Here is a 20,111-nt window from a genome sequence, read left to right as displayed (position 1 = left end):
GATGCAGGACAACAACTCTGCCATCAGTGCTCTGGGCTACGCATGGCTTGACAATGCATATTCCACCACCTGTGTGTTTTCCTCTCCCCTGCTCTGGCACGCACAGTAAGTTAGTAGCAAGAAGACTCTTTGAATAATAACTGGCAATCCCAAAACGGAGAAAATAATTGCTCACTGAAAATGTAAATATTTCCTACAAACAACAGTTCTGAAAAGAGGTTTTGCAATTTGTAAGAATGGCTTCATGCTGAGTACTTTTATGAGGGAAAATCTGAATTCCACAGTTTATAAAGAAAACCAGGGCGAGACGAGAGCAATTTCAATCGAAATGTAAAGAGTAAATAAGAAAACATAACCACAGCCTTCACATAGCAACACATGAATATAGTGCATTTAAGAATCTAACATTGGTTATCATATGAAGTTTGATCAAATCTGATTACAACGATTTTGGATCTCCATGCACACTGGGGGATCTTCTGTGTCTTTTACATTGTACTATAAATGTTGACAAACGCAACACTCCTATTCCAAATTGGTCCTAAATGACTACTGCAAAAATATAACCTCTTCTTGATCGCCCACCGGCTAGTTCTGTTCTAAATCCTTCATGGTAGGCAACATGTACAACAGAAATACCCCCTTAAACACTTAAACATATACCAGGTAGGTGTATGAAATGTGTAAATCTGTTCTGTTAATAAAACAAATTGAGCAATGCAGCCAGTGCCTTCAAATAGATTCTGCCCTTCTCGTTACCTTATAATAATCTTCCAGTAAAAGTCATAGCCCTTTGACAGGACTCCACACACCTTTGCTAATGATGGCCAGACACAGAGACACCTTCTGAAATCATCCATATTCAACTTGGATTGTCTTATCGCTCAGTGTAACTAAAAAAGATGTGCTTCTACACATGCAGCCTTTTTTGCTTGATAGCTAAATATGAAGATGCCATTTTTTGCTCTTATAAAGCCCAATTGCAAATGCATATATTCGTGTATGTGTTCCGAATTACTTTTTCAACACTTTATTGGAAACTGTATTGATCACATCACTCATACATGCCTGACAGCACACTTATCAAAACACACCGTTGGCCCTGAAGTCTCCAACATACTTTTAAATGTTATGAAGTCACTAATTCGGGTAGGAAACCATGTAATCAATCTCTACCAGCGAAGAAAGAGATGTCATTCATTCTAAATGCCAATTTCAGAGGACGGGAGAGTAACAACATGGTTTGAGTCTAAACATGATTCTGTCCTTTGAAAGAATTTTAATCTGTCGAAAAATAAAGTGTAACTGCAGATCAGAGAGGCTTTAATTATTCATTGTGTGGTGCTAACGTTATCTACTTCAATTGTGGAAAATGAGAAAGAACAGAAAACATTCCCATATCCAGTATTCACAGAGTCACGACACATAAGTCACATGCCTGCAGACCTACCACCAATGACTGGGTAAGTAGCATCAGCATCAGATGTCTTCATAGACCTAAATATACTATAAATATACTATAGTGTGCACTCATAACACCTCAACATGTGTTATGAACATGCACAATAATAATAATAATAATAATAATAATAATAATAATAATAATAATAATAATAATATAATTGTTTTGTTTTGTTATTTCATTCAAAGTTATCCTTAACATTGAGATCATGGCTTAATTATCTGTCTGCCCTTTATGTATTTATTTATTTATTGGTATTGTATCGGTGCCCTTTCTCCAACATTTTGGTCTAATTTGTCTCCTGGAAGGCTGAGGTATGCGCCTTACAAAGCCCTTAAAATCACAGGCGTTTTACAACTGGTGCCTGGGTTTTATTTTTGTCTTACGGTTGTAAAGCAATGTCACGCGGGCAATATTCAAGTGATTAATTAAAAAAGACAATTTATTTTTATGTAGGTTTTCTTTGCCCCCACACCGAATTGTTTTGGTTATGCTGGTTAGGTCTGATATGCACAACAAATCAAGACTACAGAAGCAATTGGCTGATCGAAAGAAACTTTGCACGCTACTGTACAACACACTGGTAGTCTTCACTTGAATTATTTATATAGAGCTGACGCAGCTGTCACATCCATTGCTGCTCAGCCTTAACGAACCCGGCTCGGGCCAAGGAACAAGTACGTTTTTCTTCGCGATTATCTGGAAAAGCGATGTCGTAGGTCTTGTGAGATGCGTGATCACAGTAAAAGTAGTACAACATGTATAACTACCATCACAAAGTCCAAGAAAGGTCTGCAATGTGCTAATTTGTATTCTATTAACAACATAATCTCTGTTGTGTTCCCTTTCCGTGGCCAACTGGCTTGGCACTATCTGGAGCGACAGATTATTTCCAGCTCTTTCTCCAACACTTCAGTCCCTTTTTCCTCTGCTATCGAAGGTTGTCCGTTTTCTCCTGAGTCCTGAGTTGATGGATCTGTTGCCGAGAACTGTTGGGCCTCTCCTTCTACTGTAGCTGTGAAGGGTTTCTCTCACTGCCAAAGAGCTCAGAGGCCGTCTGCTCGCTCTGCAATTTAGACCTCGGACCTTTACATGAAAATCAAAACATGTTATTGACGGGTTCAACTGAACTGTCTTTTGAGTCATTATATTGGCAAATAGGTTCCATGCGTGGTTTCTGTTGTGTTTTTTTAATTCTGGGTAACACAAAATTCTTGCAATTCTTCCTCGAAATCATATAAAAGGGATAAAGCTGAACTTTTCCAGTCTGACTGTGCCTGGTTTTCATTGGCTTTCTGTTACCCCTGATTACATTAGCTACGCATTCCCAGTGGTTTCTGTGCCTTTTGCCAGGGTGCACATTAGTTGAACAAACAGAGGCATCATGCAATCCCCATTTATGCAAGAGCATATGCAATTTTAATTCAAACGGACAAAGCCAGATATCACTCATAATCTTACATGTTATATCCAATGACAAGAGCTGCTTTGTTCATGTATTCTGTGGTGGTATATATATTAATATGAAACGACTCGTATGGTTCACATGTTCAGTCTTTATTGTCTGTAACAATCATGAGTTCCGCCCAGACATCATCACTGCGAGAACTGGCTTATTCTCAATAGATGATTTTCGATAAAGTTGCCCTGTTAACTGGTTTAGACTTAATAGCTCAATATATGTTGCCATTTTTGCTCAGCTGAGTAAGAGATAATTGGAAACGCAACCTAACTTGTTAACTGTCCACAACACAAAAAGTCCTACATACTATTTGTTTACAAGGCAGCTAATCAAAACATATTGGGGGGAATCTACCTACAAAAAGAAAGGGTTTGGGTGTGGATTGGGGGGAATGTGTGTGTTCTTGGCAGTGCACTTAACCCGGGGTCATCAGACAGCATGTACTGCAGCCAAGGAGCCGGTTCAACATGGCATTGAAGGTTTTCCTCACATCGTGTGTTGCTAATGCAGTGCTTCCCTCTTCTGGCCAATTCAACAATATGCATTTGCTCAATTCTGGATAAAAATCATAACGCAACTTATTCACACACATATAGGCTACAGTTCCCCCCATAATCAATTTCCGCACAATTACATATCCCACAAACTTAATTTCTTGGTTAAACCCACTTCTTTCACACATTGTTTGGCATATTCATCCATCATCATTAAAAAGCATTGGGAAGCATATTAGGAAATAATGGTTTTGATTATAAGGGTTTTACTATTAATAAATGTTGATGTTGTTATGTGGGTTTGAAGAAAGGGGTAAAATGATAAAGCTTGCTATTTTAAGGGTGGGAGATCCAGAAGCAACTGTATATTTTCTAACGTTACATGGAGAAACTATGTTCTTCTCATTGTCTCCCAGCCATTGCTCTCATTGACTATCCACGTTTATAGATTGCATGTTTAATTTACCATTTCCCTCCAAGTATGCTTCATTACATCAATCAATTCAAAATACACAAGAAACTCCAACGATGCATCTAGGATTGCTGATATACTTCACAGTGATCATGTTTAAAATTGCACACATTACCAATTACATTTACTATACTACTCCACATGAAAGCTATTTCTGACAGTATGATACATTGCGTACCATAGTAATTTATGGTACTGATATTCTGTTCTATTTTTACATTTATATAGTGTAATATAGCAAAGCACGACATTTATGGGGTCACGTTACATTAATGGATTAATAAGTGATTCATCCTTTCCAAAATGATTAATGTAAAATTAATATATATTATGTGATTATTGATGCATTGTTTTTTAGTATGTCTGATTATTTTTAATTGTACAGCACTTTGGTATGACTTTGTAGTCTTTAAAGTGCTTTATAAATAAAATTGAATTGAAACTGTGTTGTAAAGAGTTTATGGTGAAAAATACCATTGTAAATGTATTATTAAAACAGTCTCAAAGAAAAGCGTTATATTTAGCTGTGTTTGTCTGTTTCTGTCACGGCTACAGCAGATAGAGGATTATGGTTTATTTTATTGCGAATAAAAATATAGGAATTAATTCACGGAAAGATGCTGCGAACTTTCTCTCGTTTTGATTTTATTGTTTAAGTAACATTGTCAATCATTACTAGTAGAAACATGACGTAAGTGCACGTACAGTGACGCAATGCGCGGCTGTGCGTCAGCTGGTTGTCGTTCCACCAGAGCGTTCTATCGCGTTGATTAACCCTTCAATTAATTATTATAACACACATTTTAAACGGGAAAACGACCAGAGAAAAAGTTGACAAGACGCTGTCGCTCATTTTAAAATCACTTCATTATTACTTTAATGTTGTATTAATGTTATCACAATCTGTCTCTAAAAGCACACCTGGAAACTAATGATTTGTTTATAAAGTACTTCAAGACTTTACACATGTGAACGTTTGTAAAAGATTATGAAACACGTAGCAAAGAGCATTGTGTGTTGTAGAAACGTGTAGCTTTTCAGGCTTTTTTTTATACTGGATTCACCAATGACACAAACAACACATAATACAGAGGCTGGTCGGGGATCTGCAGCAGGAAACACTGGGCGGCTCTGCATGACCCCCAGCCCCAGATCTGTGCAACACGTATGAATCACAGCATTGAGGTACAGCGTCACCTGGCATGCTTTTCGTGCGTGTTTAGCGCAGATTCCCGCACCTCTGCGCAGTTCTGCGGAATCCCACCGGTCCCATTGGTGGAGCCGTGCAGACCTGCGCACATCTGCGCCATACGAACGCGACCGCTGCCTTTGACTCGTCGCGTTGTTGATGACGTCCTTCCGGGTGGAGCGGCGCTTTCCTTAACACGTGGATCTGTACGGCCGGAGGAAAATAAGTTTTCAGATCCACGAAATAAACGCTTATTGTCACCTTTTCCTCGGCGGTGTTGTCTGACAACAGATCGGCAACATGGTGAAGCCACAGTACAAGGGGAGGAGCACCATCAACACCTCTTCATCCAGCAGTAACCCGGGTGAGTTAGGGGGTCCCATGTTTACTTGTCTGTGTGATCATTTCACAACATCATGTAAACTCCCTGTACACACGACTACACTGTGTTTAAATGTACTGTAGTAGCACAATGCGTTTCTGTGACAGGTGGATCATGTTACCTGCTCCCACAGAATAAGTCATGTATTATTATAGTTGGCTGATTTCTTCCTACCATCTACTTTTGATGCACATGGCATTTACCTTAGAGTAGCCTGTTATAGTAGGACGAGCTTTACAAACGTATACAAGACATGTCACTAAGATTTTGTGAAAGATAGTAATTAAACCAAAAATAATACGGGGAAATTGATAATCTGTTGGAGGTTCACTAAATGTTAATTCTACATTTTCAGGTTCTTCAGTATATTTGTCATTCTCAGTACCTGAATTGGTGTAAATTGTTTAGCCTATACAATAGTAATATCATGTTCCCCTTTAGTTGAATTTTACTATTATTATTATTATTAATAATAATAATAATAATATTAACGACACTTTTACTCAACAGTAAACTGTAGAGATGTGACCCACTGCTGAGGTCATATATATACATTATACACTGACTGTTGTGTGCCTTGCTATATTCCTATAAGCTCCCTACAATATTCATTTGTTTTTTAAAGTAATGGATGAAGCTTAATCAATATCGAAGACTTGAATAACAAATGACTTCACTCTTTGGATGCTGAATTAATATGTTAAACATGGGAATGCAGCTGCCATTGGAATTAGCCTGACCTCTGCATTTCTCAATAATGACATGGTTTTCCTTTTTCTCCAAAAGATCGGCCCAAGGGTGCTGGAGGAAGCAACATGAGGGACCGGGCAACGATCAAGCGCCTGAATATGTACCGGCAGAAGCAACGGTGGTGGGTGTTTAGAGGAGCCATTGCCATAGTGTTTTGCAGTTTTCCACTGTCCCTGTTATGGTCTAATATTGATAAACATCTGAGTCGCAGTAGTAGGACCTGATCCACATCACACCCTTGAACCCATGAAAGCTTTTATCCAGATCATTTATCAATTGTCCTGCACTCTGTTAAAGTAAGCATTTGACCATGATACTGAAGTAAACTGCACATGAACTGCCACCACACTCATCCCTGGTCTTCTTTCTGTTTGTAGTAACAACCGGGGGAAAGTGATTAAGCCGCTGCAGTACCAGTCTACAGTCGCCCCTGGAACGGTAGCCAGAGTCGAGCCAAACATCAAGTGGTTCAGTAAGTTCAATGCAAATCCACAGCTCGGCCTTATGAAAACAGCAGGGTTTCAAATTCATTCATTCAACATTCATTCAACAGCCTAATGATGCACAGAACACGGCTACCAGATAAATGTGTGTAAATATATATTTCACACACCCAAAAAAGAGGGATAGGTAGGAAAGTTATTCACAGATGCAAATAAGGAACTCTTGGCTCATTCGCCCTCTTGGACAGACAGATAAATTCGCAGTGAACTAGAGTTGGCATCGTAAAAAATGATGGTGATGGTTGTGATATAAATAGGGGACAAGTGGGTATAATAAGCAATTTAATAACCAAAGTAAAACACTGGTTTCAACTCCAGTTATCCAGAGCTTTGTGGTGTTGTTTTTAATTATTATCTTTTCATTTCCCAATTGATCTAATATTTAGTTTTTCATATTGATAAATATACCATTTCTCCTGGTCTTGATTACACGGATATATAAATAGACACTTGAATACCTGTGATGTATTAAATCAGACAGTGTCAGGTGAGGAGACATATGCATCTCTCCTTCAATTTCCCTTTTACGGTCTTCCCTTTTATGAGGAGTAATGATCCGGTGCCGGGCTGACAGCACAGTTTGGACAGAGAGATGAGTCAACGGGATTGATTGTGGCTGCCGGGCATATCTGTTTTATCTAACACAGCATAGAAGAGATATGCATGTCATTACTGGCACCTGGAAATATTTACTTTATCTTTACACCGGAGTTATGCGAAGCTGTCTCTGTTTAGAGCTTGGTAGTGCGCTTTGTTGTACAAAACAGACCGAAGGTTGCTGGTATTTGCAGTAAAAGTGTAGAAAATAGCTCAGTCATGGACCATGCTAGATCATGGCCTTGGCTTCAGTGAGGTATTCAATGAGAAACAAATGACGAGAAAACAGGAGTGAGCGCCAAAAGAGTTATTTCTACAAATCATCTCTAAGCCTCGTGATTGTGGTTGAATTGATTTAGGCTTGCTCATTTTATATGATGATGTCAGAAGTGCAGACACTATCTTCATAAATGACATAAGAAAATGATTTTGCTAAGGCCACCAATTGAGCTAGTGGGAGATCTGCCCTGTGAAGTATGACATCTATCCGTTAACTAGCTGCATGTTTCTTATTCGAAATAGAGGCATCAGTCTCAACACTGCAATGGATTTGCCTGTTCCTAGGGTTCAATTAAGAAATTGAGAGCTTGGTTGGTACGATCTGTTGTGTGCTTAACAGATTAAACAGACAGTAGAGTCTTTTCTAGGTAATGTGTGTACGTCTGGACAGGAGAACTGCAATAGTCTGAAAACCCTCCCCTGTCTCAGTCAACACCAGGGTGATCAAGCAGTCGTCCCTGCAGAAGTTCCAGGACGAGATGGACAAGGTGCGCAAGGATCCCTACCGGGTGGTGATGAGGAAGAGCAAGCTGCCCATGTCTCTGCTGCAGGACCGGGTCAAGTCCCACGTGAGTGCCGTAGGAGACCCGAACCCCAGGCCGCGGCCGTTTCCTTTCCTTTGAACCGCAATCAGAGGGAAGCTGGAGCAGCAGTGGGTCAGGGATGGTTGGCCCGTGTTTGCTGTCGGCTGCGGCTGTTGACAGATGCAGTTTACATGTATTTACTGCTGTGTCAAGGTTGGTTTGCATCAGAGCAACACACTGCTGTTCTGTCGAACCTGTTGATTTGTTTTGGAACTTTGGTCTTTTTTTATATAATATATAAACTGTTCCATATGCGCACAATCAACTGTGTATCCGTTTTTCTCTTCCCCTTCTTTCATATTATGCCTCCTGGGGTTTTCCAGTCTCTGCCAACAAGAGCTTAAAGTGTCCAGATTAACATTATCAGTGCCTGTTTTAATTTGGGGGGAACAAAATATATATTCTCCGTGCTGTGTGGCAGCATTTCATTAAAAATATAAAATGTATGAATTTGGTTTTAAAGTGTGATAAATAAATATTCAGGTTTTTAATTCACTTCTCACACTTTTTTCACAGACAGTTGAAATGTCCCTCTATGCACCTGGTTAGTGTGCTGAATTCATAGGTCATGATAGACCTTTTAACGGATGGGTTTATTACTTAAAGCTTTGGGAAGTGTTTAATCAAAGCAGAGCTCATCTCTTACACCCCAGGGATTGAATGTCGCTTTCAGGCGATGAAACACAGACAGAAAAGTAACTCTGTGGATACTTAGCAAGGTCACTGCGCCTGAATTCATCGGTCCGTTCAACAGCCAACGTGTTCATGAGTGTTTTGGGTCGGTTTATATCCTGATATTTCACACAGTGACGGAGATCTCATCTGCCTGAGATACCTACTGATTTGTTACATCGGTCGGGGCTGTCGAACTCCAGTACCGGAGAGCCAACTTCTTCCCAACAGGAGCTCGCAATTACTCTGTTAATTTCATTATTTTCTCGGTGAGGTGTAATTAAGACTTCCTCGTTGTATTTTTTACAAAAGTTAACTTAAAATATGTGAGTCACTCAAGTTGATGTACCCTCAAGACATTTTGGCGGGCGAAAAGTGTTAAATTCTTCCAATTAATCATTCAGTTAGTCAGATGGAAGAGTCTTATGCTTTTTCCCAGCCCGACACTTGCTGCCCCACATTAAATGAGCCGGACACCTCTGTCTTTTATGTATAGCTTTCAAATCCCAAGAAAAACGCTTTATGCTTCATGTATGTTCCAGCTATGTCCCTGCCCAGGATAAAGTACACCCTTCGCTTAGCTAAGAATGCAAATCATGGAACACACTGATGGGTTTGACTCCCATTGGATGCACTGTAGGATCAATAACCGCACAGCACTTTCATAGGTATTTAAAATAACCCCCCCCAGAATCCACTACTTCTCCCAAAACTCTCTCTGCATGTTCATATTGGGTTTCTGTTGTTTTAACTTGGGTTATTATATTTGACTTTTGCCACATTTGACTCAGGAATGTGTTGCATATGCGTTTTAATAAAACAATATAACTAAATTAGGGAGAAATGTGATTTGGAGGAGAAGCACATATTTACCGAAAAACAAGTCAGTTTTGTTTGGTCATGAGAGCAGGACTGTTCCCAGAACCTCTTGGCAGATGTGTGTGCAAACTAGAAACTAGAAAGTGTTATTACGTTTGACAAGATCTGTAAACTGTTTGGTTTGTAAGCATGTTGGAATACAAGTGTGCTTGATTTGTAGATACAAGGTAATTTAACCAGCTTTATCAGACTTGGCACTAATTGAAATATGAAGCCTGTTTTATACCAAACTAAAAAGCCTTTTGACGGTTTGATTCTAGATTGTGAAAAATGTCGCGACCGTCTGTTCCAAGTCAGTTTTAGACAAACATCCAGCTGCCTACGCGTGCCTTTATGTACTGTGATGGGATAAGTTGTAGAAGCTCATTATTAAAACACTTAAAATAGCGTTGAAGCATTTCCTTGCGGCTACCGTTTTCCATCCACAATGAAGTTTGCATTGTTGCTTTTCCAAAACAGACGTTGCTACATCGTCCCGCGGTTTAAATATTTACTTTTATAAATCAAGACCCGGCGTGAAAACAAAACCCCGATAACGGTGTTTATCTGTTAGCTGCCTTTGCACAGTCGCCTTAATGATGCACAAGCCCTTCGCTCCGGAGATCTGATAGCACGTGTACTGAACGGGTCGAGGTATCCCGTTTATAGATCTGAAAACAAATCCTTGTGTTTCTGTTGCGTCCCCTCGCAGAATTCAAAAGTGCACATTCTGGACACGGAGACCTTTGAAACGACGTTTGGGCCCAAAGCCCAGCGGAAGAGGCCCAGTCTGCGTGTGGATGATGTCCGGGAGCTGGTGGAGAAGGCCGAGGCTTCTGCGGAGAGTTACAAGCAGGAAGAGGACAAGGACCTGGTCACGGAGGACACGGGGGTCAGGTGAAGTCACAGGAGTGTCTCCGTGTAGGGACAGCTATACTCTACTGATATGCTGCCAATTGTGGTGTATTAGGGTCGTTTCGTGCATTTTCTGTTGTGTACTAGGCCATGATTCACATGTTAGCAGTCCGTATATAACCGTATCTGCAGTGTAAAATGTTTGATTCAACCTCTCTCCCCTCTGACCACAATGCTTTCTCAGGGATGAGGCGCGTGAGGAAATCTTCAAAAAGGGGCAATCGAAAAGGATCTGGGGTGAACTTTACAAGGTGATTGTTTTGTTTTCGATACTCATTAGTCTGTTTCAGCTTGGTCACGCATGTTTGGCGATGTATGTTTTCGTAGTTCCTCTTGTAAGTATTCAGTGTTTATTCCGTCAATGTTCTGTCTATGATGGATGTATCCATTTCATTCCAAACGCTTTGGAAAATATAGAAAGCAGCCGAAGGGGCCGCAGTGTAGGTCCAAATTGAGGTCTAACTGGTTCCCGGTCCGCTCCCTCGCTTTCTGTAGAGCCACACTAACGACAGGCCGATCCCGTGTTTGTTTTCCAGGTGATCGATTCTTCCGACGTCATAATCCAAGTGTTGGATGCCAGGGACCCCATGGGGACCCGATCGCAGAGCATCGAGACGTACATGAAGAAGGAGAAGCCCTGGAAGCACCTGATCTTTGTGCTGAACAAATGCGACCTGATTCCGACCTGGGTCACGGTGAGCCCCGACGTTTGTCTCGTGCAAAAGTGTGCTTTTCACAACCGATGCGGCATTGCTGCCCGCTCGTCTCCCCAGCAGGGAAGAGAAAGGGAGTCGGAAGAGTAATGGCTGACCTTACGTAGCTGATATGGACAAATGTATGAGTCTGCGTGTGTCGTCCTGTTATTTTTTAGACTGTTATTCTTTCCCACTGACTGTGGTCCTCTTTCCTCCTGTCCCACAGAAACGCTGGGTGGCCATCTTGTCGCAGGAGTATCCCACACTGGCCTTCCACGCCAGCCTCACCAACTCCTTCGGCAAGGGCTCTCTGATCCAGCTCCTCAGGCAGTTTGGAAAGGTGATTAAAAAGGCGTCGCTGTTGCCGGCGGACTTCGATCAAACCAGTTTAAGCGAAACCTGCAGTGGCTTTCACTTATCCAGCGCAGGATAAAATCTGTGACGTTAAAGGAGAGCTGCCAGTTTTATATGCCGAGAATCGATTGATCCTTTTCCCTGGGAAGAGCGATCGGTGCGTGGCAGGCAGGGGAGAGATTTACGGTCTTGCCCATCCGTTAGCAGCAAGTGTGCCGTGAGGGGGTCGATTGCACCTGGCAGCCGCGCACCCGACCAGCGAGAGCCAGACATCTGTGCGCAAGCTATTTTGGGATCTGTATTTAAGGAACCACTTTGAAGTTCAAAAAGAAGGGATTAGAAGAAGAAAAAAGGAATATGTACAAATGTAATTGAAAGTTATATCGTTCAAGGTGTCTGGAAGTGAAATGAGGACTGAGATGACGCGCTGTGAAGTGTCAGCGTTCCTCAGTGTAACGGTTTGCTTTTATCAGCCGGAAAGTTAATTGTTTGAATTAAAACTAAATCTACAGGTTAAATTGAAATTAGCTGTGAAAATACACTTTGATTGGTTTCACGTCTCCTTGTGTAAACACAGCTTTGGAATGGCCGCTTCCTTTAATCAGCACGCGTGCGTCTGTCCTCCAAACCCTCGTTTCTTCACCTTCAAAGCGGAGGGGTGACACGGTCCAGTTGTGCGGGCGTCTGTTTAATGTGTAATGAAAGCCCTGCTCTGTTTCCGCCCGCCTATGTCAACCCCTGTATAAATTCCTGTTTTACAGTTGCACACTGACAAGAAACAGATCAGCGTTGGCTTCATTGGCTATCCCAATGTTGGCAAGAGCTCCGTCATAAACACCCTGCGCTCCAAGAAGGTCTGCAATGTGGCTCCCCTTGCAGGCGAGACCAAGGTAAGTCACCCAGGGACTTCCTGTCGCCGAACCCGCTTCCTGTTGATACTGGGCAACGGAGATGCTGCCAGGGGCTGGTGCGAACAAACGCTCTCCCGCGCTACAGAGCATTCTGGAGTGGTTTAAGTGTTTCCAAAGCCAAGGCATTCAACGGGAAAATAAATAGTCATGCCGAATTTGCTTCATCGTGCCTCACTGAAGGCGTCTGTGAGGATCTGATGGGCAGGCGGCCCAACTCCCGATGGCTTGGAATCGCTGCATCTGACCACATTTCAGCATCTGCAAGTGTTTTCCATCAGCCTCTTCAAGTGAATGTCATATTATGGTTTGCTTTGTTGAATTAATACGTCTATATTGTGCCGGTGTCTGTGGAACGCGTCTTAATTTGTCAGGCTTGAGTTTTATACAAATAACGCGTAGGACTGTTAGTCTATTAGTAGTATAAACATTTGCTGAGTAATAGTTTTTAGCCGAGAAAAAAAAAGGGGGAAATACAATTTATCAAGTCATTGAGAACAGAGCGCGGCTTGTTATTGTTTTAGGTATTGGTTTTCTCAGAAAAGCGTTTTCTTGGACATGATGGGGGCCGTGATTTGACAACTTTCCTGCAAAAGGCAGTTTGCCTGTAGAGCAGATTTTGGAAGAGATTCATTCTAGTAGGTGGTTATGGAGTTCAGCATGAATAGCATTTCAAACTGCTGTTTAAATGAGACGCAACAAATCTGTCGGTCGATCTGTTGATCTCTCGTGTCACCGTGAGCCCACATTGGTTCACTGCTGGATGGAGGCCTTCTCAAGAGGTTTCCACTGACTTTGATCGTCCGCTTCTCTTCTCCACGTCACGCCTGCAAACTTTATTATCTTTTATGTGCTCGTCTTCTAGGTATTTTCTCATCTCTTGGCATCCATTCGATAGACTCCCTCGTCCATCTATGATCTGTTCTTGAAATGTGTCCATTGCCATTTTAACATTTCCACTCTCTCAATGACATCACATGTTTTAGTTTGTTCTCTGATCCACTCATATATTTTTCGATCTTGTTATTCCACGCAGACCTCTCTCCATGCTCCTGTGTGTTGTCCACAGTTTCTGTGACGTTTTTTCATTTAGTGATCGGGTTTCGCGGCCGTAATTGAGATCTGTATACAGCAGTTGTCAAAAGTACTATTTACACCTTCCTTTTATTCAGTGATTCATTTAGTTTAGTAGTTTAGTACTTTTGAATCAAGTATGTTGAACGATGATTCATCCTGGAAAAATGTAACTATTCCAGTTGATTGAATTAAGATCAAATAATAATGTTTTCAGTGAAGGGTGTGAATACTTTTACACTTCAACTGAATGTCATCCTGTTTTACACTCAGTATAGCTCATATTATTAATACGGTTTGCTTCTGATGTCATGGTTTTTCCTTGGGATATTGCCTCGTGGTTTTGAGTCGAGTACTTAGTGTCACATTTTCTTTCATGTGCAGCTAATGTGAACGCTGGGAATAATGATGTGGTTTTGGAAATAAGCATTAAAACACTTAATGGGAGTTTTCTGAAATAAATCTCATCTACCTAAACTGAACTTGCATAGTGCATGAACCTGCCGTTATATCCTTATAGATCTGGGAGATGAATATAAGTATAAATAATTGATTATTAATGTTCAGCAAACTCCCCTCTCATTCACCTTGGCAGTTTGTGTCAGTATTTCTCTTCCCGTGCCTTTCTTTAATTTAATTTCTTTAATACTGTGTTCGATGTTTTGTCAAGCACAATATCTTCCCATACCTTTTATTTGACTTATACGGAGGATATTCTTTTAGCTCCAAGTAGACAAATCAGAAGCTCTTGACTTGTCGTTTTATTGCTGTCCCACAGGTCTGGCAGTACATCACCTTAATGCGGCGCATTTTCCTGATCGACTGTCCGGGGGTTGTGTATCCGTCTGCCGACACGGAAACTGATATAGTTTTAAAAGGCGTGGTAAGTGTGTGTTTGTATGTATGTATTTTAAATTTACCATACCTTACCTTACCAGTTGTGTATTTAGTGGATGTCCTAAGATGTTGAAGCTCATTCCACATGCAGTGAAAACTGTTGTCTTAATCACATTTGTTAAGGTTAAGGATTCAAACACACAGACTTGGTTTTGAGGTCTCAATTTTGTTGTTGTTTTATTGATATGTTTAGGTGCAGGTAGAGAAAATCAAGAACCCCGAGGAGCACATCGATGCGGTGCTGGAAAGGGCCAAGCCAGAATACATCCGAAAAACCTATCGGATCGACTCCTGGGAGTCGGGAGAGAACTTCCTGGAAAAGTTGGCGTTTCGAATGGGGAAGCTGCTAAAGGTCGGTGTCCTTCGTCTCGGTGAAAGAGTGCTTGTGTCACCAAGAGCCCCGGAGGATGGGAAATATATTAGACAGAGTGGCTACTTTATAAGTTTCGTTGTTACAGATACAGCTTCACTCGGGTGTTTTCTGGCAGGATGCTGCTCTGTCAGTCAACTCGGTGAATTGGAGTATTTCAAACTGTAATAAAGTATTCTTACGCTGGAGTATCGCTTGATCCCGTCCGCTAAGAAAAGGGCAGCGTAGGGAGACGACTGCATTAAATCTAGAACAGCGTGGTGACCGTCCGCAACCACATCCATCGCCAAGAGCCCCGCGGAGCCAAGCTGAAGACGACGCCTCCTGGCTTCTGTCTCCGGACGCGGCTCTGTTTATTAAACGCCACCCATCTGTAACTCGTAAGGCGGCACTCCGCTTCAGTGCAACTGTCTGGAAGGAAACTGAATGTCAAACGAACCAAGAAATGAAATGTTTCCACACTTCGGCGTTTGAGCGGTTATTTCATTCATCCTGGTTTGAGCTGGTTTAGTGTGCATTCCCTCAAAACCAGCATCCGTGCCCTTGACGTGGGAGAGTGTCGCGTGTTGATGTCGTGACACCAGGCCTAGTGGAGAACGCAGTGTCGGAAGTGCATCCGTTTAGGATACATTGGGTTTTTTTTTAACCTTGTTTTCTCCAATGCAGGGTGGAGAGCCGGATCTACAGACTGTATCAAAAATGGTCCTGAACGACTGGCAGAGGGGCAGGATCCCGTTCTTCGTGAAGCCCCCCAATATGGAGTCGGACTCGGAGGTGAGAGCATTGCTCTAAACATCTGCAAGGGCTTGTGTAGCATCTGCCAAACTCAAAGTGCTTACAGTAATCATGCAACGGCTTATCAATTAAATCTGAGAGGACAGTAAAGCACTGCAGACCTTTGAGTTCTTTATCCTTGTATTCAGTGTTCTATAAATGGCTTAATGCAAGGTTTAATCACTGAAATAAGCCGGCAGATTACGCCCCCTACAGGGTGAAAACTAAATGTTTGCACACTATAAAGGTTAGATTTTAAAACTCCTAATTAATGATCTATGCTGTTTGTATCAGTTTATTACTATGCATCTGACCCTTGTTGGTTATCGTTACACTTCCAGCCTCAAGCGAGTTTAGAAGCTGCAAAGGAGACCCCCCAGATCAGCGAGACCCTCGAGGAAGAGGCAGCGGTGGGCGGAGAAGCAGACGCCACGGAATTCAAGAAGCAGGACCAAATCCAGAGGCTCATGTCAAACGTCCGGCAGAATTTTGGTAAAATCCACGTGGCCCCGGAGTTCACCGAAGAAGACCTGGTGCCGGTGGAGATGTCCGACATCTCGGACCTGTCCGGGTCGGAGCGGGAGGGCTCGGATGAGGATGAGGAGGATGAGGAGGGAGAGGGAGAGGCGGAGGAGGCGGAGGAAGGTACGGCGCTGGAGGGAGAGCCCGCCCAGGCCAGCCCGTCCACAGCAGCCAGCAAGAGTCCCAGAGAAGTGATCCGGTCCCTGGACGAGAAGATTGCCAAGTACAAAAAGTTTCTGGACCAGGCCAAATCCAAGAGATTTTCGACTATTCGGTACTTTCTCCTTCCTTTCGTCCTCCAGACTTTGCATGTGTTTATGTCTCGCAGAAACGGAACGTGTGGGAAGTGGAATTCCTAAATCAGCAAGTCTTTTAATGAATATACTGGGCTTTAAAATACAGAAACCGCAGTGCGGTAAGAATACCACTTGATGATAATCCTCCTGGGAGTTTGACAGTCATTAAGTTGGCCAAGATTGTCGTTTTGACTGTTTTAAATGTGTTTACAGAACCGGTTTCCTTTTTCATTTTTATATATGTGATTTATAAACAAACTGCTTTTCTTATTTTTGTAGAATACCTACAGGACTCTCTGCAAAGGTTTTCACAAAATCAGAGCAAAAAAATCGTCCGTTCGAGGCCCAGACTAAAGGTAATTTGTGATTAAGCTCTTTGTTTATTGTGTGACTTTTCATTTGTGACCCAGTTCGCAAGGTTTTTATTTGGTTAAGCAGGTTTTCCAAGCAACAGATTTAGCACAGGGAAAAGAGAAATAAAATATTTCATGTTCTAGCGAGGTTTTCTTTTATTCTCTCCTTTCTAAACCAGTTGTGAATCATTAGTTTGACATTGTTATTGCCGTGCACCTGAAATTAAATTGATAGTGATAGTTTGTGCACGTTATGCGTGTCTCGATTTGTGTTACAGCCCGTCTTTTTGTGTTTCAGTTCTTGCAAAAGCAGGAAAAAAGAGGAAAGCTGAGGCAGATGAAGAGGAACCCCAGAGTAAACTGACATCCAAGGAGGTACATTGTGTTAACTGTTAACGCAGTCATTTGTTTTTCTTTTCGTATCTTCAACCTGTTTCTGTCATTGTTTGTGTCGCCACTCAAACCGACTCCTTCCGTTTCTGAAATCCGCAGCGGAGGAGGCAGGAGCGCGCTCAGAAGTCCAAGAAAGTGGGAGTGCGGTACTACGAAACACACAACGTTAAAAATAAGAACAAGAACAAAAAGAAGCCCAGCAGCTCAGAGGGGAAGAAGACCAAAAAACCCAAACGCAAATCCTGAGGCAGACATCAAATTCAATAAAAATACATTCAATCTTTTGATATTTCAGGTTTGCTTTTTTTGTCTAAATAAAGCATATGATTTAGTGATTCTATTTACAAAAGCCTACTTGAATATCCTAACATTCAAATTTTGGTTCTGAAGATACAGACCAGAAGCTATGGTGGGGGTTTATTACGAGTCGAGTCATATGGAGAGAATAGTCAGTCCCGATTAATTTCACATTACAACTAATATAAAAATAAAACTGTTGAAGGTTTCAAGTTTCAAACGCCTTTATCTGAAAAAGTGAAAGGAATACAAAACATGAGTTTTAATACAACTTTGAACTAGAATTAGAAAAGCACAAACAAAACCCAAACATAAACAATTATAGTTAATTATAGTTAATAACTAGACTGTGCTGTCCGCGCTCCGGTGATCCGGCTGCTCTTCAGCTCAGTTTTGGTTTCATACACAAAAGATTTACAAACCAGTTCCTTTTAATATATTTATTTTGCAACACACAGCACCGATGCAGGAGGTCCATAGGAGCAACACGAGCACCACCGCGGTGCGCCGTACACCGAACACCAGCGTGCTGGAGGACAAGCGCCACGCGGGTGTAAATATGGTAAACTAAGTATGAGAAAAAGCTCCCACTCACATGTTTGTTGAAGTCCTCTGTGAAAGCCACTGCACCACAGCGCCGGCTGTACCAATGCACACGTCACCGGGTCACATTCCCTGGTAGCTCAAGTGTTGCAACAAGTGCCAACCACCACCAAGTTGCGCTGAGCAAAGGCGCTATGCACCGAGCACCGGAGTGCTGTTGGATGACCACCACGCAGGCCTAGCTGCACGTGTGCCGGAGACACTGGGGGCCACGCTGTTCGTGTTTGGGGGGCCCAAGAGTAAATTGCCGCCCCGGCCATAATACATTGGGTTGCACGCACACTGTACCGATTTGTGCGTGTACCATATCGGATTGTTCAACTTAAGTGGGTGGGGCAGGACTGGAGGAAGGAAAGGAAATCAGGCAGACGCAGCAGTGCAGCTTATCCCTCAAGTAGCACGTTGCTGAATGACTCACCCATGTCCTCTCAACAGGACAGTACAGGTTATATTCTAAAATATATACTGAGACTTATACACTATATATACTGAGATACTGAGACACACACAATATATACCAAGATGCTGAGACATATACACTATATATTGAAATGCTGAGACTAATACACTATATATTCTGAGACGCTGAGACTCATTCACTATATACTGAGACTTATACAATATATACTGAGATTCTGAGACTTATACACTATAGACCGAAACTGATACACTATACACAGAGATGATAAGATATAAGATATTGTGTGTATCTCAATGTCAATATATAGTGTATAAGTCTCAGTGTCTCAGTATATAGTGTATAACTCTCAGCATCTCAGAATATATAGTGTATTAGTCTCAGCATCTCAATATATAGTGTATATGTCTCAGCATCTCGGTATATAGAGTGTATAAGTGTCAGCATCTCTGTATATATTGTATCAGTCTCAGTGTCTCAGTATATAGTGTATAAGTCTCGGTATAGAGTGAATAACTCTCAGCGTCTCGGTATATATTGTATGAGTCTCAGCATCTTGGTATATATAGTGTATGAGTCTCAGCGTCTCAGAATATATAGTGTATTAGTCTCAGCATTTCAATATATAGTGTATATGTCTCAGCATCTCGGTATATATAGTGTCTAAGTCTCAGCATCTCAATATATAATGTATATGTCTCAGCATCTCTGCATATATTGTGTGTGTCTTATCATCTCTGTGTATAGTGTTTAAGTCTCAGTATGTAGTGTATAAGTCTCAGCGTCTCGGTATATATTGTATGAGTCTCAGCATCTCGCTATATAGAGTGTATGAGTGTCAGCATCTCTGTATATATTGTATCAGTCTCAGTGTCTCAGTATATAGTGTATAAGTCTCATCATCTCTGTGTATAGTGTATAAGTCTCAGTGTCTCGGTATATATAGTGTATAAGTCTCAGCGTCTCAGTATATATTGTATAAGTCTCAGCATCTCGGTATATATAGTGTATAAGTCTTGGTATATATTGTATAAGTCTCAGTGTCTCAGTATATAGTGCAGGGATGGGCAACTTTGACGGTGGTGAGGGCCAATACATTTGCATCCTTACTACCACAGGGCCAGATTACAAACCCGCACTCTCATTAATAGAATATTGTAAACCACCTTCCTCTACTTGGCTAATATAACTATTAATGTATTAAATAATCCAACGTGTGATTATTGTTTTAGTTTTTATTATAAAAGCACACCAGTTGCCCAAAGCTTTAGTTTTAGTTTAAATTAAAAAACAGACCCATTATAGTTATGTCTGAATTATAACACAAAAGCAACAAAAGCTTACAAAAGCTTTAGTTTTAGTTAAATAAAAAAGACAATCTGACTCCCATCTTGGCTGGAATACACGGTTCTCGTGTTCAATTTTTATTTTTTTTAGAATTCATTGTATCCCGGCTCCTCTACTGCTGGCTACAGTAGTTTAAAAGTGCTTTTAATATTATTATTAGCCTAATGCTTCTTGAGCTGGCGCCCGCTAGT

At 41.5% G+C, this 20,111-nt stretch overlaps 1 protein-coding gene across 1 annotated transcript; it reads left to right on the top strand.

The window, feature by feature from the left end:
• Window positions 1–5,249: 5,249 nt before the first annotated feature.
• gnl2 (G protein nucleolar 2) lies at window positions 5,250–17,539 on the top strand. The gene is made up of 16 exons (XM_066717571.1): window positions 5,250–5,443; window positions 6,248–6,332; window positions 6,589–6,683; window positions 8,020–8,159; window positions 10,417–10,601; window positions 10,804–10,870; window positions 11,156–11,314; window positions 11,541–11,654; window positions 12,430–12,558; window positions 14,429–14,533; window positions 14,741–14,899; window positions 15,584–15,691; window positions 16,033–16,487; window positions 16,789–16,865; window positions 17,161–17,237; window positions 17,355–17,539. The coding sequence occupies exons 1-16, from the start codon at window positions 5,380–5,382 to the stop codon at window positions 17,499–17,501; spliced, it is 2,166 nt and encodes a 721-aa protein (XP_066573668.1). The 5' UTR covers window positions 5,250–5,379; the 3' UTR covers window positions 17,502–17,539.
• The last annotated feature ends 2,572 nt before the right edge of the window (window positions 17,540–20,111 follow it).

This window comes from Amia ocellicauda, chromosome 11 (genome assembly GCF_036373705.1).
Source record: "Amia ocellicauda isolate fAmiCal2 chromosome 11, fAmiCal2.hap1, whole genome shotgun sequence".
Lineage (NCBI taxonomy): Eukaryota > Metazoa > Chordata > Actinopteri > Amiiformes > Amiidae > Amia > Amia ocellicauda.
This window is presented reverse-complemented; position numbering and strand designations above follow the sequence as displayed.